Here is a 26,824-nt window from a genome sequence, read left to right on the forward strand (position 1 = left end):
GTCAGTCAGTCACGCCTGGCTCGGCGGCGTCACCCAGTGGAGATGCAGCATAGGGCACATCTGGATTCTGCAAAAATCGTTTTGATGACTGATAAAAGGCGTGGATTATTTTGGGATAACATGCAAATTTCGGCTGAATTTGAACCCACCCATAATTCCCCAAAACGCATGCAGAAATTTGTAAATGAGCATAAACGTATAAAAGATTTCTACACTTTTGGTCCAAATTTGTCATGCTCGCGCTTTTTCTCCATACAAGGCGTGCGCAATGGTAGTACACACGATGGATAGCTTACGTACTACTACTAGGGTACTACAAAGACAGCGTTCTATTTCACCTACAGTGTATGTTGGAGGTTTTGTATTGGGAAAAAAAAGCACCTCTGTATTATAAAGCAAATCCCCGCAGATAGATGGCGCAATGACACAAAACCACATTTAAAAAACTAAAATGTTCTATAAGCCTTGGTTAACACCAAGTTTTCACAACACTGAAATAAATTGCACACTAATGTCCAACAGCGCTCTGCACGGCGACAGCTCAACAGCAACAACAAACAATTTAATATGGCTACAATGCAAACTATTTGAAGTTCTCCACGGTCTAAATCTGCAGCTAACTTTTCCTCGCTGGGTACTATTATAAATTAACAAAATGAACTTCATTTTCAACCTTGAATTGAATTATAGAAAATGTAGCTGTTTTTGTCAGCTTTGTTTTGGCGCTATGACACCTCCTCTGCCAACAGTTAAATTTTAATTTCCAATAGCGTCTTATCCAACGTGACATGGCAGCAAACAAGGTGTCAAACAAACAAAAAAAAACTTTTTCAACATATACGTTAACACCAGGGGCGGACTGGTAATCTGTGGCTTCTGGAGGATCACAGAACGGCCGGTGCCCTGGACGGCCGGTGGCCGCCATTCATTATACATCACTGTTTTAATCCCCCCTATCCTCTGATTATGTACAGTTCGCATCCTATCCGACAGGTGGCAGCAATGCGCCTGGCTGTTCACCGCCAATCTGATAGCGACGAGCGTTAATGCACAATATGGATGGTGGTGGCAAAAAAAAGAAAAGAGAAGGGTGGCGCGGAGAAGGAGGTGGTAATGATAAACTGGTGGAAGCTCCCCAAAACAAGCGCAGAGCAAGTAAGTAGGGATGAAGAGGTTTATTTGCTCGGTATACTGACAATTGTTATCCACCAGGTAGCTCCATTTTAAATGAAATAAATGACAATTATAGGGTTAGTGCCAGCTAGTCCATGTACCCGTTTTAAATCGTGTCAAGTTACAGTATGCTAGTCCTACAAAAAAAATATTTTAGCTTTAAAACAACGAATGCACACGCAGCAGCAATATTAATTCATAAGAAATATAAAATATTAATGAAATGAATGGTTTTACTTTAAAGTTTAGGTAGCTAAATTGATATATATTTTTAATCATTTATATATCGTTGTTTTCTGGTTAATACTTTTCAATGAAGGTTATGTATAAAGGATTTGTCTTCAAATGTTTATTGTATTTTCATTTAAATTTATTATTTGTGTGGTAAGATTAATTATGGCATAGACAATGAAGTCATTGTATAGACACGGGGGATAGGTGCTATTATAATCAATTGGATACATAAAACTTGCTTTAAAAAATATAAATTCTTTAATTTGTTTGTTCAGGTTGATCACAGAGCTAGGGCAGAAGATGAATCCAATTCCAGTTCAGCCTTGTAGTACTTTGAGCGCAGACAGTCAGTCACAGTCTAGACACATTTTTTACTTACCACCCTCAGAAGACAAAACACCTGACTGTACAAAGAGTATTCATACGCAAAGATGGCACAGATAGAAAATGGCTAACATACTGCGAAGAAAATAATAAACTATATAGTATATGTATAACAATGCAATGTGTAGTTCTTCATAGCCGCTTCATTTTTTCTCAAAGTGCACGAAATTGATGCATTTTACAATAAAATGTAAAAAAAAAAAAAAAAAAAAATTCTCCCAGGGGGCATGCCCCCGGACCCCCCAGAGGGTCTGTTTCCCTTCGTACAGCGATTCTTGTGGGCTGGGCTGAGTCAAAGTCCAGGGCTGCTTTTTGGTCCCAGTCCGCCCCTGGTTAACACCCAAAGTTAAATGCACTATTGTTTCAATGTTATATTTATTGATTTGTTAGGAAAAAAAAAAAAAAAAAAAAAGAATCTACCCAACACCAGGGGGTGCTGCAGAAATCTGATGCCGAAACCTGCGGATTCCAGGGGGGATAATTATGATTCAATGATGGGACATTGTTGAGCAAAAATGTATAAGTAAACAATTTGTATCTGCAGTCACAGCGTGGACAATATTGCACTTTTACAGATTAGCTGAACTGTAAGCTCTGCATGGCAACAAATCAGTCACAATTCACAGAAAGGGCTTGAAAGGTTGAACACAATGAACAGGAAATTTAAAGAAAAAAAAAAAGTGCCAAAGGTTGGTTTTTGCGGTTTCAAATATTCTTGTGTAAAACTTTCTTGCAAGGTGACATGGAAAACCAAATACCTAATACATGAATACTACATTATTTTAGTCAAGTCCTAAAAATATTATCAAATTGATGATAACAAATGTTTACTCAGTTTTTTACTTTTAATTGAATAAAAAAAAAAAAAAACTAATATAATCATTTGTCTTCAATCAATGATTACTAAAAAAAAAAAAAAAAAAAAAAGTTTTGTTCATTTTCGTCACACAGCATTTTCCCAGAAACAATAACATATTAAAAATATTCTTCCAATAAAAATACATACACAGTATTTAATATATTGTTTTATTAATATATATTTAGAATGGCCAATAAATAAATATACAAATAATTAAAATATATACAGTACTGGCCAAAAGTTTTGACACACCTTATTCTTACACAAAAAAATGGTCCCAAACCCACTGATTAAGCAAACTTGTTTGGAAAATAAAAAAATATTTCAAGTAGTCACATTATTAGAATTAATAATAATAACAACCGTGCACATCCAATAAAGTGAACTTTAAAAAAAAAAAAAAAAAAAGAAAAAAATACAACATTTATGTATTCTTATTGCATTTAATGGACAATAAAGAAATCCAGCAATAGATTTTATTAAAAATACATACGGTACATGATGCATTTATAAATAACAAATAGACAAATTAATTGATCCTATCTGGCGTAAATTTTGGGTATGGAATTTAAAAATATAGGTCAAAATTTGAATGGAGCAAAACTTGGCTGCAACATAGACTTCATAATTATATTGACAGGATGAAATCCACAGACACTACGCCACGCCTTCAAGTAGGGGGTCGTCCCACATTCAGCTTCAGTCGGTCGCAGTTATTCTCAAACAGATGCAGCGATCCAACGCTGGATTTAGGTTGAAAAAGTACGAAAGCTGTACCGCATACAAACAGGAAGGATTGTCTCAAGAGTGATTTGTTCGAGGATTCGTGGTAAATATTTTATTTTTCGTACCATACATGTATTTTGAAACGTTGTAAAAAAATCAATGGGAGAAATTAACCGCTATGGCATTGGCGTCATAATTCGCAATATTTACGTAAAATAAATGCCAACTGCCCAGTTCTTTGCTCTTTTAACAAAGAATTGAGACTGCTTTACATCCATATCTATAAAGAATTCAGGGATTTAAGCATTTATTCACAAGAATTTTCAACGTAAAAAACTCTTAGTCTGTGCTTCCACTCGGTCAGCTCTGAGGGAGATAGGCCCCCTATTAATCGGCCACGTGTCCCGTCAATATATTATGAAGTCTATGGCTGCAAAATCAGTCACAAAATCAATGAGATGGGCTTCTACAATATGACAGTACTGTATATACTTCTTAATCTGTCAAGTTATGGACTTGCAAACTTTTTTTATTTTTATTTTTTATTTTACTCAGTACAACAGCTCGACCAATTTGGCATATAAAATCACATATTTTTGGGCACCCACTTTATTTTGCATTGATTCAAATGCACTGATAATCCGTAGATAATGTGAGGTATACCATACCCTCGCAAAATATGCTCCTAAACCATAATGCGGTCAGACCACCGAAAAGCAAAAAGAGGAAGGGAAGTTGTAAAAACATACCTGCGAAAATAAATGTGCATATTCTGCATTTTTGTAACACGCAAAAAGTGTGGGTGTGTGCATAGTGCACACAAATCTTGCAAAAATGTGGCTTACATTGTAGCTCTTGAAAAAACACGTGCTTTGAGTTCAATAAACAAGTGTCAATATGTATTTATTCACCACTTGATGGTTGTAAACACAAGCCATGTTGTGTCTGTTCATACTAAACCGTCATAAATTAAATTGTATTGTAGTGCAATGTGCAACTAGTGTGGAACGTCTGTAAGCCACACAAAGAGCACTTTTAAGGCTTTTATTTCATGTATGAATATTACAGAAAATTCATTCAATACTATTCTTATTTGTGTGGGAATTAAACGCAATTACACAAGATATATAGTACTTGCATTAAATACCAATTTAAACAAACTAAATATTGAATATGACTAATAAAATGATATTAAAAATCAAGTAAACTGGATTCAGAGATTGCTCTCTAAATTCATCTGAATAAAAGCACAGATCTGTGTTTTATCTACAAATTCTGTTTCCCTACAGACCAAATACCACCTTTAATGCGAAAGAGGAAGTGTCACCATTAGATACGTCTTCACAAGTGTTGTAGAATACATAACTGTGAAAAGTGAGCTGAGATTTTGTACATTGTGTAAATATGATTATAAAACTACAGAATAATACAGCCTACTTTGGTCCACAAACAATTGGACAGTAAGTTTTTATCATATACCAATTTATTGTATCCTGTACAGTAGGTACCATTCATATCATTGTTTAATTTCTAAATTGTAAATGTTACAACTCTAATTAAAGCTAAAACGTTTGGTTCAAATGCACCGTGTTGGTGTACAAACCACAATCGTTAAAAGTGTCATTGTCAGTAGTGCTGCACTGTGTTGCTGTCAGATGGTAAAGAACAAAACAAAAAGTAGAGAAGTAAATGTGCAAAGAAAACAGGAACACGTCTCGAAAAAACATCGACGGAATAGGTTCGCTTACAGATGTCAGTCAGGTCAGTGCAACGCAAACAATAGAAAAACAAACCAATCAATTTATAATAAGACATTGTATACTAAGATGGTCGTCCAAACAGAAGGTCAGAAGAGACAATGAAATAGTACAGTGTACTGGAACTGAAACAATTTGCCAGGATGTAACCAGCCTGCCTTTTCCTCTCATTCAAATACTGCAAAAATGTTTACTTTTAATGCTCGGCATCAACTAAAATGCGTAATTTTGAGAATAATTCTGACATTTCTTGAACGAGATTATCTCTCATGTCCTTTGTGATGAATATTAGCGAACAAGTGAAATATCACAATTTTTCTATAATTATTCAGGGGAAAATAATCTTTAATAACTTTTAATATAGAACCACTGGCAGAACAAAACAGGGCCTGTGTGCGATGAGCAGAAACGGGACCTCCCAAGGAAAGAACAAGTTGAAAGCTAAAAAAAAAAAAAAAAAAAAAAAAAGATGCAAATACGATTTCTCTAATTCCCCTTATCTTAATGTAACAGCTTGTTCTCGAAAGGCAACACCCCCACGTCTTTTTCTAACCACTTATTAAAGTCATATGCTGAAGCAACTTAAAGCAAACCCATTACAACTATCAGTAAATAAGTAAGTAATTGTAGCTGATGGTTTCAAAATAGTTTTTATACCCCTCCCACATGCTTTGAACACTTGTAAAATTGCTGTAATCTACTTTTTAAAATTGATTGAAAAATTATCTGAACGTACATGAAGTAGTTTTTCGTGAAAACTTCTTTTATCCCGGGCAATAGTGTCTTTCAATATGAATGCATGTAATCTAAACTAATTTATATGGGGAAAATTGCTCTGATACAGCGCACAAATGAATTAAATTAGGAGCAGGGTCATGGAATGCACTAAATTGAATGCACAAAATAAGTGTACAGTGGGGCAAATAAGTATTTAGTCAACCACTAATTGTGCAAGTTCTCCCACTTGAAAATATTAGAGAGGCCTGTAATTGTCAACATTGGTAAACCTCAACCATGAGAGACAGAATGTGGAAAAAAAAAACAGAAAATCACATTGTTCGATTTTTAAAGAATTTATTTGCAAATCATGGTGGAAAATAAGTATTTGGTGAATACCAAAAGTCCATTTTCTCAATACATTGTTTTGTACCCTTTGTTGGCAATAACGGAGGCCTAATGTTTTCTGTAACTCTTCACAAGCTTTTCACACACTGTTGCTGGTATTTTGGCCCATTCCTCCATGCAGATCTCCTCTAGAGCAGTGATGTTTTGGGGCTGTCGTTGGGCAACACGGACATTCAACTCCCTCCACAGATTTTCTATGGGGTTGAGATCTGGAGACTGGCAAGGCCACTCCAGGACCTTGAAATGCTTCTTACGAAGCCACTCCTTTGTTGCCCTGGCTGTGTGTTTGGGATCATTGTCATGCTGAGAGACCCAGCCACATCTCATCTTCAATGCCCTTGCTGATGGAACGAGATTTTCACTCAAAATCTCTCGATACATGGCCCCATTCATTCTTTCCTTTACACAGATCAGTCGTCCTGGTCCCTTTGCAGAAAAAACGCCTCAAAGCATAATGTTTACACCCCCATGCTTCACAGTGGGTATGGTGTTCTTCAGATGCAATTCAGTATTCTGTCTCCTCCAAACACGAGAACCTGTGTTTCTACCAAAAAGTTCTATTTTGGTTACATCTGACCATAACGCATTCTCCTAGTCCTCTTCTGGATCATCCAAATGCTCTCTAGTGAACCGCAGACGGGCTTGGACGTGAACTGGCTTCAGCAGGGAAACACGTCTGGCAGTGCAGGATTTGAGTCCCTGGTGGCGCATTGTGTTACTGATAGTAGCCTTTGTTACTGTGGTCCCAGCTCTCTGTAGGTCATTCATTAGGTCCCCCCGTGTGGTTCTGGGATTTTTGCTCACCGTTCTTGTTGTCATTTTGACACCACGGGATGAGATCTTGCATGGAGCCCCAGATCAAGGGAGATTATCAGTGATCTTGTAAGTCTTCCATTTTCTAATAATTGCTCCCACAGTTGATTTCTTTACACCAAGCGTTTTACCTATTGCAGATTCAGTCTTCCCAGCCTGGTGCAGGTGTACAATTTTGTCTCTGGTGTCCTTCGACAGCTCTCTGGTCTTGGCCATAGTAGAGTTTGGAGTGTGACTGACTGATATTGTGGACAGGTGTCTTTTATACCAATAAGGAGTTAAAACAGGTGCCATTAATACAGGTAACCAGTGGAGCTTCATTAGACCTCATTAGACCTCGTTAGAAGAAGTTAAACCTCTTTGACAGCCAGAAATCTTGTTTGTTTGTAGGTGACCAAATACTTATTTTTCACAAATTTGGAAATAAATTCTTTAAAAATCAAACAATGTAATTCCCCCCGCCCCCTCCACATTCTGTCTCTCATGGTTGACGTTTACCCATGTTGACAATTACAGGCCTCTCTAATCTTTTCAAGTAGGAGAACTTGCACAATTGGTGGTTGACTAAATTCTTATTTGCCCCACTCTATTGTAGCGTCTACAAGGACAACGCCAACTTCCTGGTAATACGTACCTACATTCATACATACAGTTGTATGTTAAAATAACTGTCCAGTAGTTTAAGAGCACGCTCACCATTAGCATTAGCCTAATGTTAACGCGAATTCTATGCTAATGCTACGAGTTACATTTAGTATGGGATGATCACTCAGCATGGACCTTTAAAGGCTACAGCAACATTGCATTTTCTCTCTGGCCAAGATAAGAAAACAAAATCTAACCATGTGCGTGTGTGCAAGTCTTGAGAACAGCAGCACGTCACATGAGTGACACAACCAGACACTGCTACGATGCAGGCTAACTACACATAAAATGTGACACATTGTAAACATGTGACGGAAACACAATTTTGTCTCGTTCTCGTCTCGTCAGTCGAAAACCGGCACGAGTCTCATTATGTTTTAGTCTCGAAAACCACTTTTTTAGCACGTTATCGTCATGAAAAAAAAATGTTGTTTTAACAAAATATTTTTGTTAAAGTCATCGTTGACAAAAACAACACTGCCACACTGATACAAAAAGACTAAGGGCCTTCACTGTGATGTCATTTGCATTCACCTCCATGCATTCAGGACTCTGCACACCTGCTTGCAATGTGGTTTTTACTTTCTCTCTCTCTCAATCTCTCTTCCTTTTAAAACGACTGTACTTCCTCTCTTATAAAGGCAGAGTTATTGATCGAGTTGAGTACCTATTGTACATATTTTTGCTGTGGTATCAACAATGTCACATGAAATCAGCTTGGTAAGTTATTATCATTATTGTTATTATTTATCATTATTATTATTCATTCATTCATTTTGTTGTTGCTGCTATAATATTTATTTCTTTAACCTAAAATTTAGTTGATAGCATGTTTATTATCATTATGAGGGCTTTGTCCGTGTCCTGCTGTGGTTGAAAGTGAAAAACAAAAAGATCAACTCATAAAATAAAGAACATAGAGGCTTTACCACTGAAGTGGTTCTAAATGCCATACATATGGTGCAACAGTTTGTAGAGCCAAGGTCACCACCCTTTTAAGACTGAGACCTACTTCTCAGGTACTGATTAATGCAAATGGCAATTTTAAATATAAAATTTGCTCTGCTGCAGATGTGTGAGTAGCAAACTAAGGAGCAGGTGCTTTCAAATAGTATACGTTTACATGCCTCATTCTGAACTGGCAGGATTATTTTCTCATTTGAGCTGTACAGTTCAGGTATTTTGTTTACCAACAATTTGTGAGATTTTATCAAACCCAATTTTTTTTCATCCAGGAAATGCAGCGGAGTAAATGTGAAGCTGGAAAACATTTCAAAAATGTAAATACATGAAAGTTCTGCTCGTGGTTACACGCGGTATTTGAACACCAGGAGTGGGAGCCATTTAAGACTCAAAATTAACCACGAGTGCAACTTTTAAGCGTGAATTGCATTTTGTTTTTATGTTGCCTGCTGATTCACAAACGACTTGTTCAGTGTGTGTAGTTTGAGTTTGACTCCAGACACTGCGATTGACTCCAAATGATTGTTCTAATCCGCATGAAATCATCTGCAACACCGATTAATGTGACAATCGGTAGCTAAATTGCACCATCATGTGGTAGTAAAAATCATTTTCAGTTGCTTGGCAGTTGGAGCCTATCCCAGTTTATTCGGGCTAAAGGTGTACTAAACACTGCACTGGTCGCCAATCATAGTACACATATACAGTGGGGCAAATAAGTATTTAGTCAACCACTAATTGTGGAAGTTCTCCCACTTGAAAATATTAGAGAGGCCTATAATTGTCAACATGGGTAAACCTCAACCATGAGAGACACAATGCGGAAAAAAAACAGAAAATCACATTGTTTGATTTTTAAAGAATTTATTTGCAAATCATGGTGGAAAATAAGTATTTGGTCCATACCAAAAGTTCATTTCAATACTTTGTTATGTACCCTTTGTTTGCAATAACGGAGGCCAATTGTTTTCTGTAACTCTTCACAAGCTTTTCGAACACTGTTGCTGGTATTTTGGCCCATTCCTCCATGCAGATCTCCTCTAGAGCAGTAGTGTTTTGGGGCTGTCGTTAGGCAACACGGACTTTCAACTCCCTCCACAGATGGGGTTGAGATCGGGAGACTGGCTAGGCCACTCCAGGACCTTGAAATGCTTCTTATGAAGCCACTCCTTTGTTACCCTGGCTGTGTGTTTGGGATCGTTGTCATGCTGAAAGACCCAGCCACGTCTCATCTTCAATGTCCTTGCTGATTAAAGGAGATTTTCTCTCAAAATGTCTCGATACATGGCCCCATTCATTCTTTCCTTTACACAGATCAGTCGTCCTGGTCCCTTTGCAGAAAAACAGCCCCAAAGCATGATGTTTCCACCCCCATGCTTCACAGTGGGTATGGTGTTCTTCGGATGCAATTCAGTATTCTTTCTCCTCCAAACACGAAAACTTGTGTTTCTACCAAAATGTTCTATTTTGGTTTCATCTGACTATAACACATTCTCCCAGTCCTGTTCTGGATCTTCCAAATGCTCTCTAGCGAACCGCAGACGGGCCTGGACGTGTACTGGCTTCAGCAGGGGGACACGTCTGGCAGTGCAGGATTTGAGTCCCTGGCAGCGCAATGTGTTACTAATAGTAGCCTTTGTTACTGTGGTCCCAGCTCTCTGTAGGTATTCACTAGGTCCCCATGTGTGGTTCTGGGATTTTTGCTCACCGTTCTTGTTGTCATTTTGACGCCACTGGGTGAGATCTTGCATGGAGCCCCAGATCGAGGGAGATTATCAGTGGTCTTGTATGTCTTCCATTTTCTAATAATTGCTCCCACAGTTGATTTCTTTACACCAAGCGTTTTACCTATTGCAGATTCAGTCTTCCCAGCCTGGTGCAGGTTTGTCTCTGGTGTCCTTCGACAGCTCTTTGGTCTTGACCATAGTGGAGTTCGGAGTGTGACTGACTGAGGTTGTGTACAGGTGTATTTTATACCGATAATGAGTTAAAACAGGTGCCATTAATACAGGTAACGAGTGGAGCCTCGTTAGAAGAAGTTAGACCTCTTTGACAGCCAGAAATCTTGCTTGTTTGTAGGTGACCAAATACTTTATTTTCCACTCTAATTTGGAAATAAATTCTTTAAAAATCAAACAATGTGATTTTCTGTTTTTTTTTTTTTTTTCTCCACATTCTGTCTCTCATGGTTGAGGTTTACCCATGTTGACAATTACAGGCCTCTCTAAGTAGGAGAACTTGCACAATTGGTGGTTGACTAAATACTTATTTGCCCCACTGTATATAATTATTGACCTGGATTTGAATCCAAGCTGACACTGTTATAGTCACAGCACCTAAACAATGTGTCTCATTTTCAGAGCTCTCTGCTAGAAAGCGGTGAAGCGGTTACCTTAGACGTGGAGTCATTGGCCTTGGACGACCTGCTGGAGGGAACTGAGGATTACAGCAACGAGTCTGTGATCGGCAACAAGTCATTCATTGGTGTGTGCAACCTGAAAGAGGGCAGGCACTTCGAAGCTGTTTTTATACCTGTCCTGTATTCCGTGGCCTTTATCGTGGGCATCGTGGGCAATGGGGTGCTTCTGGGAATTCTGGCTCGGGGCAGAAAGACGTGGAGTGTGACGGACACCTTTATTCTGCACCTGGCATTGGCTGACATCCTGCTGTTGCTCACGCTGCCCATGTGGGCCGTGCAGGACGCCCAAGGTGTCGGTTGGACCTTCGGCACGCCTCTTTGCAAGATCACTGGCACTGTTTTGACAGTAAGATAAAATATTATGTCATTATTATACTATTGTACTGACTAACCGACTGACGTATCAATGGATTAGATGCTGAATTGTTAAAACACAGTTAGAAGTGCTGCAATAGATAGACTGATGAGGGATTGCAAGACAGATTGTCAGACCGATTGATGGTTGAACAGTAGAAGACAGACTGACAGAACACTGTGATGCAGTATAGACAGATAGACCTACTGACAAACGTTGGAGTGATTAAGCAGGCAGCTAGAAAGACAGAATGACTGACAGATTTTTTGATAAACGAACTATAAATGAATGAACAGAGGAACGGATTGAAGAACCAACTTTCAGTCAGATAGATGGCTGGATGGATTAATGGAAGGTTCTTGGCTTGATGGAAATACAGATGAAGTAATGATTACAGACAGAAAGATGAATGGGTTGATAAATGGGATTGGTAGGTGCAATGTCAGATAGATCGATGATATGACAGACCGATCATGGAAGATCAAAAGATTGACAGATGTGTGAATAGATTGATTGGCAGACATGTGAACCAACAGACAGACAGATGGTCTCTTAAACAAAGAGGTGGACGGACCAGCTAACTGATGACAGTATGCGTACAGTCAAAAAGATGGCGTGATTGACTGTATGGACAGACAGGCAGTTAAATAGAAGAACAGAGAGCTTGGTTTATATGCTTATAGAAAGAGATAATTCTTTGGGTAAATCCTGAAAACAAAACCAACATGTTGTCATTGAATTTTCAGATCAACTTCTACTGTGGAATCTTCCTTCTGGCGTGCATCAGTCTGGACCGCTACCTGTCCATCGTGCATGCCACTCAGATGTACTCCCGCCGGAAACCCTGGGTCATCCAGTCCAGTTGCCTGGCTGTCTGGCTTTTGTCATTTTTCCTCTCCGTGCCAGACTGGATCTTCCTGGAGGCGGTGAAAGATGTAAGGCGAAACAAGACCGAGTGCATACGAAACTTTAACTCCTGGCAACTTGCATCGCGTCTCCTCTCCCACATTGTCGGTTTCGTGCTGCCATCACTTGTGCTCATCTTCTGCTACTCGTGCATCCTGCGCCGGCTGCGTTGCGGCACGGTGGGGCTCCAGAAGCAGAAGGCATTCCGGGTCATCGCTGCTGTGGTAGTGGTGTTCTTTCTCTGCTGGGCGCCATTCAATGTTGTCCTCATTGTGGACACGGCCTCTTCAGATGACACCAGTACCAGTTGTGAATTCAGAGCTTCCTTGGCAAAAGCTTTGATTATCACCCAAACTATGGGCAACCTTCACTGCAGCCTGAACCCCATCCTGTATGCTTTTGTTGGGGTCAAGTTTCGCCATCAGCTCTTGGACATATTGAAGGTAATCACCTGCAAATCCAAGACGGGCATCAAACTTCAGTCAGTGGGCAACAGGAGAGGATCCATTTGGTCTGAGTCTGCAGACACTTCCAACTCCACAGCAATCTGAAACCAATGTTAACATAACCATGCACAATGCACACACCCCAAAACAAAAAAAAACGGTGTGAGGTGTGGGGAGGCGCATATAAAGAGAAAATTTCATTGTATTATAATAACAACCCTGAATTGCTTTGTTTGGGTATGCCCAAGGACATACCTTTACATGTATTTCTGAGAATGTCTTTTGTGAATACAACCATTTTCTTTGCCCCCTTTTTTTAACAAGCACTGATATATGTATGCATACCACAATATTGCAATATGCTGTTCCATTTACGCATATACATAAATAAATGTTTTTTTCCCTGATTTGCACAATGAGAGGTAGAAATACTCCAACTGTGGTTGTTGATGTTGTGACATTTATAAAAAATGCAGCCGACAAAACAAAGTTATATACTCAGTATAGGCCTATACAGTATGACACGATATAAGACAAATGCGACAGAGGGGTCACATTCATTTATGACACAGGGTACACGGTTGGCATGCAACAAACAACTAAACACGGCGGTTCTACAGCCAGGCTGAAACACCCCAACCAGACTCCAAAGAGTGGAAACGTGACCAGATCGCCAGAGGCGTAGCAAGGGTCCCCGGGGGCCCCAGGCAACAAGCAACATGGGGCCCTTCGAGCGTGTGCAAGTAAGGGGGACAGTTGGACTTGGAGCAATAGCATATTTTAAAAAAGTGTAAAAACGCTTTGGTCTCATAGAGCACTTTTTAGGACACTCAAAGTGCCCGGCTTCTACTACATTAGGACATAAAACTACAGTAACATAGTACACTCACCGCTGTCTTGCTTCCTTTTCTCCTCTTCTGCTTTTTTTTTTTTCTTTCTTTTGTCGCTTCCACAAGGATAACTTTTCTTTATTTTGGATATCCACCAATTACCGTATTTTTCGGACTATAAATCGCAGTTTTTGTCATAATTTGGCTGGGGGTGCGGCTTATACTCAGGAGCAACTTATGTGTGAAATTATTAACACGTTATAATATCATTTCACATGTTATTTTGGTGTTTTGGAGTGACACTGAAGGTTTGGTAAACTTGTTAGCATGTTCTTTATGCTATAGTTATCTGAATTCATTCCAAAACATGATCAGGAATTCGTCAAAACGTTTCTTTTATCCCAGGCAATAGTAGGTGGTTTATTTACCTGACTTGTTTCGGCGAACACTTCCACCTTCGAAAAGTTTTGACGAATTTATAAGTGTTTCGGTGAAGCGGAAGTGTTCGCCGAAACATGTAAATAAACCACCTACTATTGCCTGGGATAAAAGAAAAGTTGACGAATTTAACGTGTAGGCAAAATGAACTCAATACAACTATAATCGGGGATTGCCTCGACTTAGCTTTCGGCCAACGTTGCTAGCTTCTACTGTACAATGCACAACATGATTGGGGTTTTGCCTCGAGTTAGCTTTCGGCTAACGTCACTACCTTATGCTGTTCATTCCAAACAGTTGGCGCTTGCACTACTTTGACAAAGTAATCATTCCATAACAGTTGGCAGCTCTGCTAGATAAAGTAATCAGTCATCTATCCAAAAATCACACTTACTTTTTTGCAAATCCTTGATCATAAGCAGTCCGGTTAAGGAAGCAGGCATCTTCGAAGTGTTTGTAGCAGATAACACTACTCGATGATGGCGTGAAATTCATTCGCTTCGTGCGAACGAAAGATGTGCCCTGGTATCCTTTGGCCACTCAAACAACTTTTCGTTAGAGTGAGAACAAAACATCGCCACACACCGCCGTGGCATCTTACCGAGAAGCAATGCAACAAACAATACTGTGTGTATGGTGGACTTCCCCCACAGTTCTCGGTGTGACGTCAATTCCGAAGATTTCCGAAGATTGCCGAAAAAAAGCATTTTCGCTGTCAAGGACGTTGCTATGGGTTAAACAAAGAATCTGGAAGGGTTGCGTTAAAAAAAATAATGAAAATATGCTTATAATTGTTTAGCCATTGATATTCAAAAACGTGGTTGGCCAACCTAACTTCACATTAGTGCTTTAATAGCTGTGGCCACGTTCGCGTTCTGCCATTGGCAATGTGTGTTCAATTGTATTATTGACTTTTTTATATTGAAATGCATGCTTTAAGCTTGTGGCGCTTGCACGCCCACGTGAGGGCGCACTTGCTCTTGTTTACGTGAAGAAGAGCGCTCACACGCCAGAAGAAGATCGACAGCTACGTACGTAGCTCTGACTGAGTGGGCGAGTTAGCGAGAGAGAAACACTGCTGCAAACCTACGCTCATTGTTTATGCTTGTTAAAATATCTCTACAGAGGCAACGCCTGTGTGTATCATCTTTTCCGTTGTTGTTGTGTGTTTTCCACCCGCGATCGGACACTTAAGAGCCAGTTGTGTGGTTGTTTGAACGATGCGCTAATGCTAGCGAACACATGCTAACCGTTTGTGTCATGTCATTGCTGTAAAAGCACCTAGTTATCATTTATTTACGTTGATGCGAACCTGTTTGGTATCGAGGGCGAAATTGATTCAGCAAATTATACGGACGTCCAGCATCGTCATTTGGGAGTTTAGCCCACTGAATAGCCAGGACCGAGCTGTAGCGTCCTGGTGAGGACAGTATATTCGCATTTCGTTGTTCATGCACTGTACACTTATTCAGCATGTTGTTCTCTATTGTATTTTTATATTAAATTGCCTTTCAAGATGACATGTCTGTTCTATGTGTTGGATTTTATCAAGTAAATTTCCCCGCAAAAATGCGACTTATACTCCGGTGCGACTTGTATATGTTTTTTTTCCTCTTCGTTGGGCATTTTATCGCTGGTGCGACTTATACTCAGGTGCGACTTGTAGTCCGAAAATATGGTAGAAAACAAAAAAGCCAAATCGCTCGCTTCTTCAGGGAACTCAGACACCAGGCTTAAGGCGACAAGTGCGACACTGCAGTAAAGCTGCGTGTGCTAAATCTGTTGTCCCTCTAGGGGCCACTGCTGGCTGGGGGCCCTAGGCAATTGCCTGGTTTGCCTAATGGAACGCGAGGCCTCTGCAGATCGCAGCCCTCTGGGCCCCCACCGTCAGCCCCAGTAGTCTGCATTTGGAATGTCAACTAAAAGTTCATCTCTTCAACATGGGTCCTTGTCACCAAAACGCCACAAGATGGTGGTGTAGCCTCTACTAGGAAATCTCAATTATGACGTCAGTTTTGTAGATGGCTAATTAAGGTGCTTACACCATTGCTGAACACATTAATGCAAATGAAATGGAACAAGGGGAAGCGTTTGAAACTGGAATTTACTTGCCATATTAGCTAACATGCTTCTTCTTCACCTCTACTGTATGGTGCCACTTTTCTTCTTTCTATTTTCAGTTTGAGTTTCAAGTCTAGAAGTCATGTGGCATTGTTCTGCTCACAAATCAGTTATGTTGCAATGACAAACATGTCAGTGTGTTGTGCTGTGCTGATTATCTTAATTGTGGTACATCACATACATTAACAAGCAGTAAGCACATGCTAAAGTTTAATCTGTGATGATTTAAAATCAGTCAGTATTTTTTAAATTGATATTTTCATGCCACTTTAATCAAAGCCTGTTGCCTTAGAAGCAAGGGCGTAGTTTTGATCTCAACATTGGTAAGGACGATGTAACAGCATCAAGCCCGTCGACAGGGGGGCGCAACCGGGCATGTTGTCCCAGGCCTTAGGACAATAAGAGCCCCTGACTGATCCTTAATTTATTTTATTTTAAATTCACATATTTCTTTTTTTTAAATTGAAATCATTGTCTGATTAAATATTATGTTCTACTCAATATGCACTTAAAATTTTTAACGTATTAAATTTTTCAAATATATATTTTTTCCGTTTTTGCAAAAGCCCCTCCCAACCCCCTCTGTCTTAGCAGAAAATGGTTTGATGCCACTCTGGTGCACTCAAGGCTACACTACGTACGTGCCCTGAAGCGAGAAATTAAAATCTATCATTGTTATAAACTCTAAACATGGTGAGTCGTCATAAATCAGGTGCGCAAAAAAGAAAAGAAAAAGTGATGAAGATCATAGAGGTGAATGAGAAAAAATGTTTTAAAATGGGGACAAGAAGCCAGAGAATTAGGGCTAGAGTTGGCTGTGGACAGTGCTGTCGATACGTGAACAACAGCCGCTAACACTGAAGGTTAACATTCGCGATCACCGTGACCAAAGCCCGATTCAAGTCTTTCACCGGCCGCTTGTAGCCTATTGAGCTGCGGTATGACAAGACATGCTGCTCGCGTTGAGGAGAGAGAAGGTGATGGGAGATCAGGGATATATGTTAGTCTGTGGGGAGCAGGCTGAACAGACTCGGGTCCGGTGGCTGGATTTATCTTGGGTTTACAATCCACTGTGTATTATAGCAAATGCTAATACGAATCCATCACCAAAACAGCACAAAGGAGCAGCAGAGGAACAGCAGAGGAGCCTGTCAGGGAGCCCACAGTCAGAGCTGAGGAGACAGGCCTTCAGTAAAATGAAAATAATTAAAAACTTGCTCAGAAATTGGATTTTACTGATGTAATAAATGACTTTCCTGTCCAAAAATCTAGGCGTCTCACTGTTTGAGGGCTTGATAACCCCAGGGATGTGGAGGGGGCAGGCACAGGATGTTTAGTTATACTGTTTTGTTGCTTAGCAGGCAGGCATAGCACTCTCAGTTGTATTGTATTGTAGCCCACATGGGACAATAGATGGAAAGAGTTTGTTTATATTGTGTCACATCACATTAAGGTCTGTTAGATTTAACTGTCCTTATTAAGTGAAATAATTTGAAAATTTTCACTGTCATTGCATGCAAAGAGCTAAAAGTATTGCGTATGTTGTCGTGACAAGCCGGTGGCATAAATTTCTCTTGTCTCCGGGTCCCTGCAAGTCTGTTGACAGCCCTGAAAAGCATAACCTGCATGTACGCTTCAGGGGTTCTGGGTTACATTTCTCACGAATATGAACCTAATTAATTGATAGGCTAAATGATCAATGCAAAAAAAATCTGCATTGATTATGCTAGATTTCATGTGTATTGGTTCAGGTGATACAACGTTGGATTCAAACCTTTGTTTTCAAAAAGTACGAAAGAAACATTTTGAAGTGAAAGTCCCTTTATAAAAAAAAAAAAAAAAAAAAAAAACGGGGAGCTCTACAAAAACGGGTCCACTTCTGGGGGAGACTGGAGCATTCATTGACTCAAAGTATTGTAATATGAAAGTGATTTGGGAACAAAAATAATGGATAAAAATCTGAAATATCCAAGGACCGATCTACATCTGAGGCATACTACACAACCCCATGACTTGAACCAAATATTCTCATGAAATGCCGATGTGTAATTTCATTTCACAGATTTTTTTTCGTGTCAATTCATGTCCATGTTAGTGTCCCCCCGAAGTGGACCGGTTCTTGGATAGCTCTCCGTTTTTCTTTTTAAATAAAGGGACCGGCACTCTGAAGCCTGCTCGTTGCATTACCATAATGCACATAATGCAAACAATGATCCAAATGCGGACAGCTAGCTTGACTTTGTTTTTCCTTGTGGGGAATGGCCTGACCACAGTAGTTATGCAGGATAGCAAGTCAACTTGGAGAAATTCACACAGTTTAATGTTATGCTAAATCTGATACTGGTCGGACTTTCAGTCGCAAAATTAGTGGTGTTTCTCCCACCTCCACAACATTGGCATCTTTTTGCATTACTTACAGTGGCTGCTGCTGGTCAAAAAAACTTGTAATATCCCTCCTCTTTGAAGGGGGTAGAGGATGCGGCATGTTGTCGACATGAATCTGTCTGGGCTGTGTGAGTGTGCGTGTGTGTCTGTGTGGCGGAAGGGGGGGTCAAGTCATCAGCCAATCAAACTTGCGTTTGAGGGGAAAAATGGAACGGCACATTCAGCAAGTAAAAAGGGATAAATGTAGGTCTGAACATAATGAAAATAGTTCACTTAATAATGGAAGGGTCTATTTTCTCCTTACAACATATGGGAAGACAATCTAAATTACCAATATAACTGAAGTCATTATATAATGCAAATAAGGTTGCTTAAAAGTTGGTGGGGACAATTTCAGCATTCTGAAAAGTGTTAGTGTTATGACCCTAACGTCCCTATGCAAACCTACACCCTTGCTTAGAAGTAATAATTGTTCCTTCCTTTGACACTATCAGAGGTACATAGTCATTTCACAAAATGTTGCCAGATTGCATAATAAGCTTATCCACAACACAGCTGTGGCAGATATTGGAGAAAGTAAAATTTCAACATCAATTGCACTCATACTCCCCACAATAGTTTTCCACATGATCACTTTCATTCATTTTCGGTACTAATTATCCTCAAAAGGGTATGGGTGCTGAAGCCTAGCCCAGCTGACATGGAGCGAAAGGTGGACTACACCCTGAACGGGAAGCCAGACATTCACATACCGAAAATGATTCATCTGTAGCAGTGGCGCTTGCAACTTGACAGCAAATTAGATGTTAAGGTAAAATAGCACTTTCATAATTGCTTAACACTACTGTAGCTGCTCTTAACCTAGTGAGGATTAAATGAAAATTTTAATCATAGGAAAAATCGTACTTCTGCATAGAAAAAAAGGCTCATAAAATAAAATACAGTAGGGTAAATAAGTATTTAGTCAACCACTAATTGTGCAAGTTCTCCCACTTGAAAATATTAGAGAGGCCTGTAATTGTCAACATCGGTAAACCTCAACCATGAGTGACAGAATGTGGAAAAAACAACAGAAAATCACATTGTTTGATTTTTAAAAGAATTTATTTGCAAATTACGGTGGAAATAAGTATTTGGTCAATACCAAAAGTTCATCTCAATACTTTGTTATGTGCCCTTTGTTGGCAATAATAGAGGCCAAACGTTTTCTGTAACTCTTCACAAGCTTTTCACACACTGTTGCTGGTATTTGGGCCCATTCTTCCATGCAGATCTCCTCTAGCGCAGTGATGTTTTGGGGCTGTCGTTGGGCAACACGGACTTTCAACTCGCTCCACAGATTTTCTATGGGGTTGAGATCTGGAGACTGGCTAGGCCACTCCAGGACCTTGAAATGCTTCTTACGAAGCCACTCCTTTGTTGCCCTGGCTGTGTGTTTGGGATCATTGCCATGCTAACAGACCCAGCCACGTCTCATCTTCAATGGCCTTGCTGATGGAAGGAGATTTTCACTCAAAATCTCTCGATACATGGCCCCATTCATTCTTTCCTTTACACAGATCAGTCGTCCTGGTCCCTTTGCAGAAAAACAGCTCCAAAAGATGATGTTTCCACCCCCATGCTTCACAGTGGGTATGGTGTTCTTCGGATGCAATTCAGTGTTCTTTCGCCTCCAAACACGAGACCCTGTGTTTCTAACAAAAAATTCTATTTTGGTTTCATCTGACCATAACACATTCTCCCAGTCCTCTTCTGGATCATCCAAATGCTCTCTAGTGAACCACAGACAGGCCTGGACGTGTACTTTCTTCAGCAGGGGGACACGTCTGGCAGTGCAGGATTTGAGTCCCTGGCGGCGCATTGTGTTACTGATAGCAGCCTATGTTACTGTGGTCCCAGCGCTCTGTAAGTCATTCACTAGATCCCCCCGTGTGGTTCTGGGATTTTTGCTCACCGTTCTTGTTATCATTTTGATGCCACGGGCTGAGATCTGAGCCCCAGATCGAGGGAGATTATCAGTGTTCTTGTATGTCTTCCATTTTCTAATAATTGCTCCCACAGTTGATTTCTTTACAACAAGTGTTTAACCTATTGCAGATTCAGTCTTCCCAGTCCGGTGCAAGTTTACAATTTTGTTCTGGTGTCCTTCGACAGCTCTTTGGTCATGGCCATAGTGGAGTTTGGAGTGTGACTGACTGAGTTTGTGGACAGGTGTCTTTTATACCGATAATGAGTTAAAACAGGTGCCATTAATACAGGTAAGGAGCCCCGTTAGACCTCGTTAGAAGAAGTTAGACCTCTTTGACAGCCAGAAATCTTGCTTGTTTGTCGGTGACAAAATACTTATTTTTCACTCTAATTTGGAAATAAATTCTTTAATAATCAAACAATGTGATTTTCTGTTTTTTTTTTCCACATTCTGTCTCTCATGGTTGAGGTTTACCCATGTTGACAATTACAGGCCTCTCTAATCTTTTCAAGTAGGAGAACTTGCACAATTGGTGGTTGACTAAATACTTATTTGCCCCACTGTATGTGGATAATTTAGGTGATTAGCATTTACAGTAGTTGTTGCAAATCTGCAATGCCTGCCTTAGCGAGCACTCAGGAACACACTGGAGTGTGTTGCGCTAAGGTCAAACTCCCAAAATCAGGAGAAATAAGTCCTGCTTGAGGGTATACAAGATACAGGATGAGAAGTTTATCTGGAGCACAGTTCACCATAATTGCATTAGTTAGCAATTGTGTACCACAGTAAAAATAATTTTTTAAAAATGAAAAATTTAGGTAAATTAGTTTTTCCTCAATTGCTTAGGTACGTTTCTCAGATCAGAATTGAAATTCTTGAAACTACGTGTTCAATCCTCACAACACATCGCACAAGTAGCAAAACAACATGGATTACCTGCATAAGCCTGTTTTCTGTGCAAAATACTTTATCGCTCAAAATTAAAATTTCTGTGTCAATGAACATGTCAGTGCTGTCAGAATGATAAGTCCTTGTTTCATTGTGTACAGAAGACAGTCTCATTGCTTAGTCATGCTCTCAATTGAACAGTTACTCTGGTGGACGGCTCTGATACTGATGATGGTGTACGTAAATTTTGATGAAAATTGCAAATTACACCTTTGTGTGTGGGAGATTGATTGCAAGAGGCTGGACAAGATTCAGTTTACACTTTTACTGTTTTTACAAACCTTTAAAGACCATGTCATTGCAATACCGAAAGCAAAAGACAGCACTGAGTATCACAAAGAAATATAACATAAAAGCAAAATTAGAAATGTGAACATAAGACAATCAGCGCAACTAAACTTACTTTCAGGATTACTCACCCATTCTTTCCACACATTCCTCTGTTTGGCCACAAATTTTCATCCACGTCACAACGGATGTCCTCTCTTGCTATACAGCGTGGAGAGAATCTTCTTGAATGCCTTATACAGCCTCTCAAGGCATCTGCTGTGATGTCAATGCATGCTGCATTAATGGCATCCAGGAGAGTCATTTAATTGTGAGGCTGGCGATCATAAACTTGCCATCTCCATGTGGGAAAAAATATTCTATGGGATTGAGAAATGTGAAGTATAGTGGTAGGAACTTTATTACCATTTTGTTGTGGGTTGCAAACCATTCCATGATTATGTTGGCGTGGTGGACATTCACATTGTCCCTTTTACACATTTTGGCAGGTTAAAATAAGTTACCTAAAATAAGTAATGAAAATGCTCAGAAATAAGCACACACGTTGACATATTCTGACAAAATGTTCATCCATTTTGCATATAAAGGCTTATGCAATGAAGTAATGACTAGATGTTGTGGGTGGTGAGCCGTGTTTTTAATAACGGCGTTAGAAAATAACGGTGTTACTAACGGCGTTATTTTTTTCAGTAGTGAGTAATCTAATTAATTACTTTTCTCATCTTGTCAACGCCATTACCGTTACTGAGGCGGGAAAGGCATGCGTTACTATGCGTTACTAAGTTGGATGAATAAAAAAAGTCTGAGAGAGACGGACTCACGGAGACGAGAGAGCAGAGCAGGAGTGGGGAAGACGCCATTGCAAACGCGATGCTAGGTGGCTCCAATAATACCTGACTGTAGCCGATAGCCTACAAACTACGCCCACATGATACGGTAGATATCACATATAATAGAACTAGATGCAAATGACAGACACGGCTGCATTGGCAACATGTTTTAAGGACAACATGCGTTAGTAAACAGCCGGCATCTTAAAGCAGTAGACCTCTTAGGAAGGCTGTGTTGTAGAGAACCTTCCTACCGAACCTAAGAAACTTTTTGATCTAAAATGCTCCTAAATCGGCAAAATCTTGACTTAAATCTATCTTTAAATGATGAAACAGTTTTAAAACTTACACATGTTGAAAGTAGACAGAAGGGAACTAACGCAATAACGGGAGCAATTTTAACAACTTTAAGGGTTGATTCACAAAATTAAATGACTTCCACACATAGCAAAGGTTACTACCTAGTTATCGCAATACCCCTGTGTCTAGTTAAGTGGAGGGTAAAGAATTGGGCTAGGGCCAATTGTCCCAAAAATCCTTTAAACTTCACATTGCGTGACCTTTTTTTTTTTTTGGAGAAAAAAAAAAACATGAAAATTATTACAAGTTACTTTGCGAAGTAACTAATTACTCTTACATTCAGGTAACTGAGTTACTAACGCAATTACTTTTTGGGAGAAGTAATTTGTAACTGTAATTAATTACTTTTTTAAAGTAAGATTAACAACACTGGTGGTGAGACTATTCAATAGAGACCTATGATAATCCATTCTGACCATCATGGCAGACGCAAATGATCACGTAGGAAACAGCAGAGAATTGTACAAAATCATTTGCATGGATACACAAAAACACCTGCAACTTGCTCAAAGGAATGAGAAACTGCTTTTTTGATGTGCACTAGTGATGCGATGTTGTGAGGATTGAACAAGTAGTTTTGAGATTTGAAAGTCTGACCTGAGAAACGTACCAAAGCAATTGAGAAGAACTAAAACTTCTCTGAACGTGTCAACCCAAATGAGGAATATCTTTGAGAGGCATCAATCTATGAGTACGCCCCAAGTCAAACGTTTTGAGACACCGTCTCAAACCTCAAAACACATATCTGTAGGCTACTTTCAGTGAGTTGCTCAGCTTTAGAGTTTTTAAAGTTGACAAACAGACAAAAATCACTGTCACACGAATCGATGGCAACTGATGTATTGCAAGTTTTTTTTTGTAGAGTATTAAAAAAAAAAAACAGGACAGAATTCTTTGCAATAATTTATATTCACCACAATGACAGCTCATATCACATCTTTTCACAAATAAAACACATAACACAAATGCATTAATGCAGGCTGTCACTTGAACTTGCAGCCAGAGGAATAAAAATCCTCTTACATGCTGACACAGTACAGGTTAATAATAATATTAGCGGCCCTTTATATGGTTAATGGAATAAAATTGTCCTATTTTCTTTTATATGTACAATCGTAGGCTCACCATGTCTGCTTGACAACGCTCAGGCATCACCATAAAGATGATGTACCCTACAAAATTGAAGCACGGCATTAAAATAAAACCTTGTCTCCTCTGTAAGCCAGAAACATAAAAGAAGAAACTACTCTTGCATAGATTGCTTTAATATTATGTCAAGGTATCTGAATAGCTGTAGTATATAACTGATGTTTTGCTTTTTTTCTGTACAGGAGTTGAATCAGTACATTAACTTCTGCCATTTTTTCTAAAAACACAAGTATATACTTGTACAATGAGTAGTCAAATAAATAGACATGCAAGTTTGTCACACGAACACAACACATTAGAGAGAAACATCTGGTAGGATTCTGACAGGAAACGAACGGAGGAAATACAGAAACGCAACCTTGTGCAATATGTGGTTCATGCAAAAGCAAAAAAAAAAAAGAAAAAATCAGACGATAAGGAAAAGTGCAGAGGCCTGCAAACTTCACCAAACTATGCAAGAGTGTGATCAATCTCCCACGGCTTTTATCTTTAGTTGCTAGTTGTAACATGTTTTTTTCCTGTACATGACACAGATATTTGCTTATTTGAGGAAATGTAAAACACAACTGAACCCACAAATACTTAGAATACACATTTTTTTTATTGTTTTCATACATTTAGTTCAGGCCTCACAGGATTTCATATACACTAAAGTCCCCCCGCCCTGTTGTACACAAAGAAGCATTTGTGAAAGTCTTTGCATTGACACGACCTCAACTTACAAATCAGGTTGGTCTGGTTAGCTGTGCGAGACGAACCTTCCCAAACAGACAGGGAGTCGAAATGCAAGCGCTTTTTATAGTCTAGCAGACACATGATCGATGACCTCACCCAGGTTTCTGTGTCAACACATGTTGTAACAGTCAAAATTCAAAAAGCAGGGCAGGATTTGCCCCAAGGAAATTCCCTCGCATACATTAAATTTCGTGTATTGCATAACTGCGTAGTTCTTAGAGTAAAATGGCCGGATTACTTTGTCATAATGGTCGACTTTATGACTACTGTAATATTTAAATACTAAAACCCAGGTATAAAACCCCCCCGATGTACTCAAGTCAGAATACCTATCGCTCTGAATACGGCAAAGTCTCGTTGATAATATACAGTGGATCACAAAAGTGAGTACACCCCTCGCATTTCTGCAGATATTTAATTAAGTACCCTAATTTTCGCACTATAAGACGCACCTGACTATAAGCCGCAGCCCACCAAATTTGGCACGAAAACGGCATTTGATCATAGATAAACTGCACTGGACTATAGGCCGCAGCTGTCCTCACTGTATCATGGGATATTTACAACAGAAGATATTAACCGGTAAAACTTTATTTGACAGCGGCATCATACGACTGTCAAAAGACCAAATGAAGCACCATGAAGCTTTGAACCAATTGGCTGCAAAGCTTTATTGCTTCAAGAAGCTTCATTTGGCCATCACTGCTCCCTTGGGGGAGACAGTCAACCTCTGCTGCCATCCGTTGTCAACACTGTTGTCATCCAACATGCCTCTTAGCATGCACTGCAGCACAACAGATGTAAATAACAATCAAAAATCATTTTCTGTGCTAAATATTTCTTCAGTTACTGTTCCAGTTGTTTCATCAATTGCTAGTTATGGTATTTGCTAACACTTTATTTGACAGTGGTGCCATAAGACTGTCATTACACAATCATAATAATGACATGTCTCTGTCCTGAGCATTCATGAATGCTTATAACAGATGTCATTAAGTGTTATCCGGCAAATGATCTCACTTTTGAATGGATGCAAAACATCCAAGATGGACAAAAACTGAGTTAGTGACATAATTTGCCAAATGACACTTAATGACATAAGCATTCAGTAATGTCCATGACAGTGTCATATCATAATTTTGATGATCTTATGACAGTCTTATGACACCGCTGTCAAATAAAGTCAACAAATAAGCCGCATTGGACTATAAGCCACAGGTATCAAAATGAAAGACAAAAGTAGCGGCTTATAGTCCAAAAATTACGGTATATCTTTTCATGGGACAACACGGACAAAATGACACTTTGACACAATGAAAAGTAGTCTGTGTGCAGCTTACATAATAGAGTTAATTTATTTTCCCCTTAAAATAACTCAAAAAATAGCCATTAATATCTAAACCCCTGGCAACAAAAGTGAGTACACCCCTTAGAAAGTAGGTACATCCCTAAATGTCCAAATTGAGTACTGCTTGTCATTTTCCCTCCAAAGGTCATGTAACTCGTTAGAGGAGTGCTGTCAGCATTGCTGCAGAGATTGAAGAGGTGGGAGTAAGCTTGTTAGTGCTCAGACCATACGCCGCACTCTACATCAAATTGGTGTGCATGGCTGTCACCCCAGGAGGAAGCCTCTTCTGAACACAGTACACAAGAAAGCCCGCAAACAGTTTGTTGAAGACATGTCACCAAAGCAGATGGATTACTGGAACTATGACCTATGGTCTGATGAGACGGGCGGGCATTCTTGAGTACCGTCTTCAGAGGAGGCTTCCTCCTGGGGTGATAGCCATGCACACCAATTTGATGTAGAGTGCGGCGTATGGTCTGAGCACTAACAGGCTGACCCCCCCCCCCCCCCCCACCTCTTCAATCTCTGCAGCAATACTGATAGCACTCCTGTAACGAGTCACATGAAATTTTGGAGGGAAAATGACAAGCAGTACTCAATTTGGACATTTAAGGATGT

General features: G+C 39.6%; 1 protein-coding gene across 1 annotated transcript; it reads left to right on the forward strand.

Annotated features, from left to right (window-relative positions):
• The first annotated feature begins 8,330 nt into the window (after nt 1-8,330).
• cxcr3.1 (chemokine (C-X-C motif) receptor 3, tandem duplicate 1) lies at nt 8,331-13,221 on the forward strand. The gene is made up of 3 exons (XM_057834676.1): nt 8,331-8,436; nt 11,040-11,444; nt 12,200-13,221. The coding sequence occupies exons 1-3, from the start codon at nt 8,416-8,418 to the stop codon at nt 12,908-12,910; spliced, it is 1,137 nt and encodes a 378-aa protein (XP_057690659.1). The 5' UTR covers nt 8,331-8,415; the 3' UTR covers nt 12,911-13,221.
• Nucleotides 13,222-26,824: the final 13,603 nt, after the last annotated feature.

This window comes from Corythoichthys intestinalis, chromosome 4 (assembly GCF_030265065.1).
Source record: "Corythoichthys intestinalis isolate RoL2023-P3 chromosome 4, ASM3026506v1, whole genome shotgun sequence".
NCBI lineage: Eukaryota > Metazoa > Chordata > Actinopteri > Syngnathiformes > Syngnathidae > Corythoichthys > Corythoichthys intestinalis.

Bases quoted from the DNA above. Each gene is read 5' to 3' on its own strand.
- cxcr3.1 (XM_057834676.1), top strand. From the start codon at position 8,416: ATGTCACATGAAATCAGCTTG. The intron at 8,437-11,039 runs GTAAGTTATTAT...TCTCATTTTCAG, and splicing joins TGTCACATGAAATCAGCTTG to AGCTCTCTGCTAGAAAGCGG. The intron at 11,445-12,199 runs GTAAGATAAAAT...TTGAATTTTCAG, and splicing joins TCACTGGCACTGTTTTGACA to ATCAACTTCTACTGTGGAAT.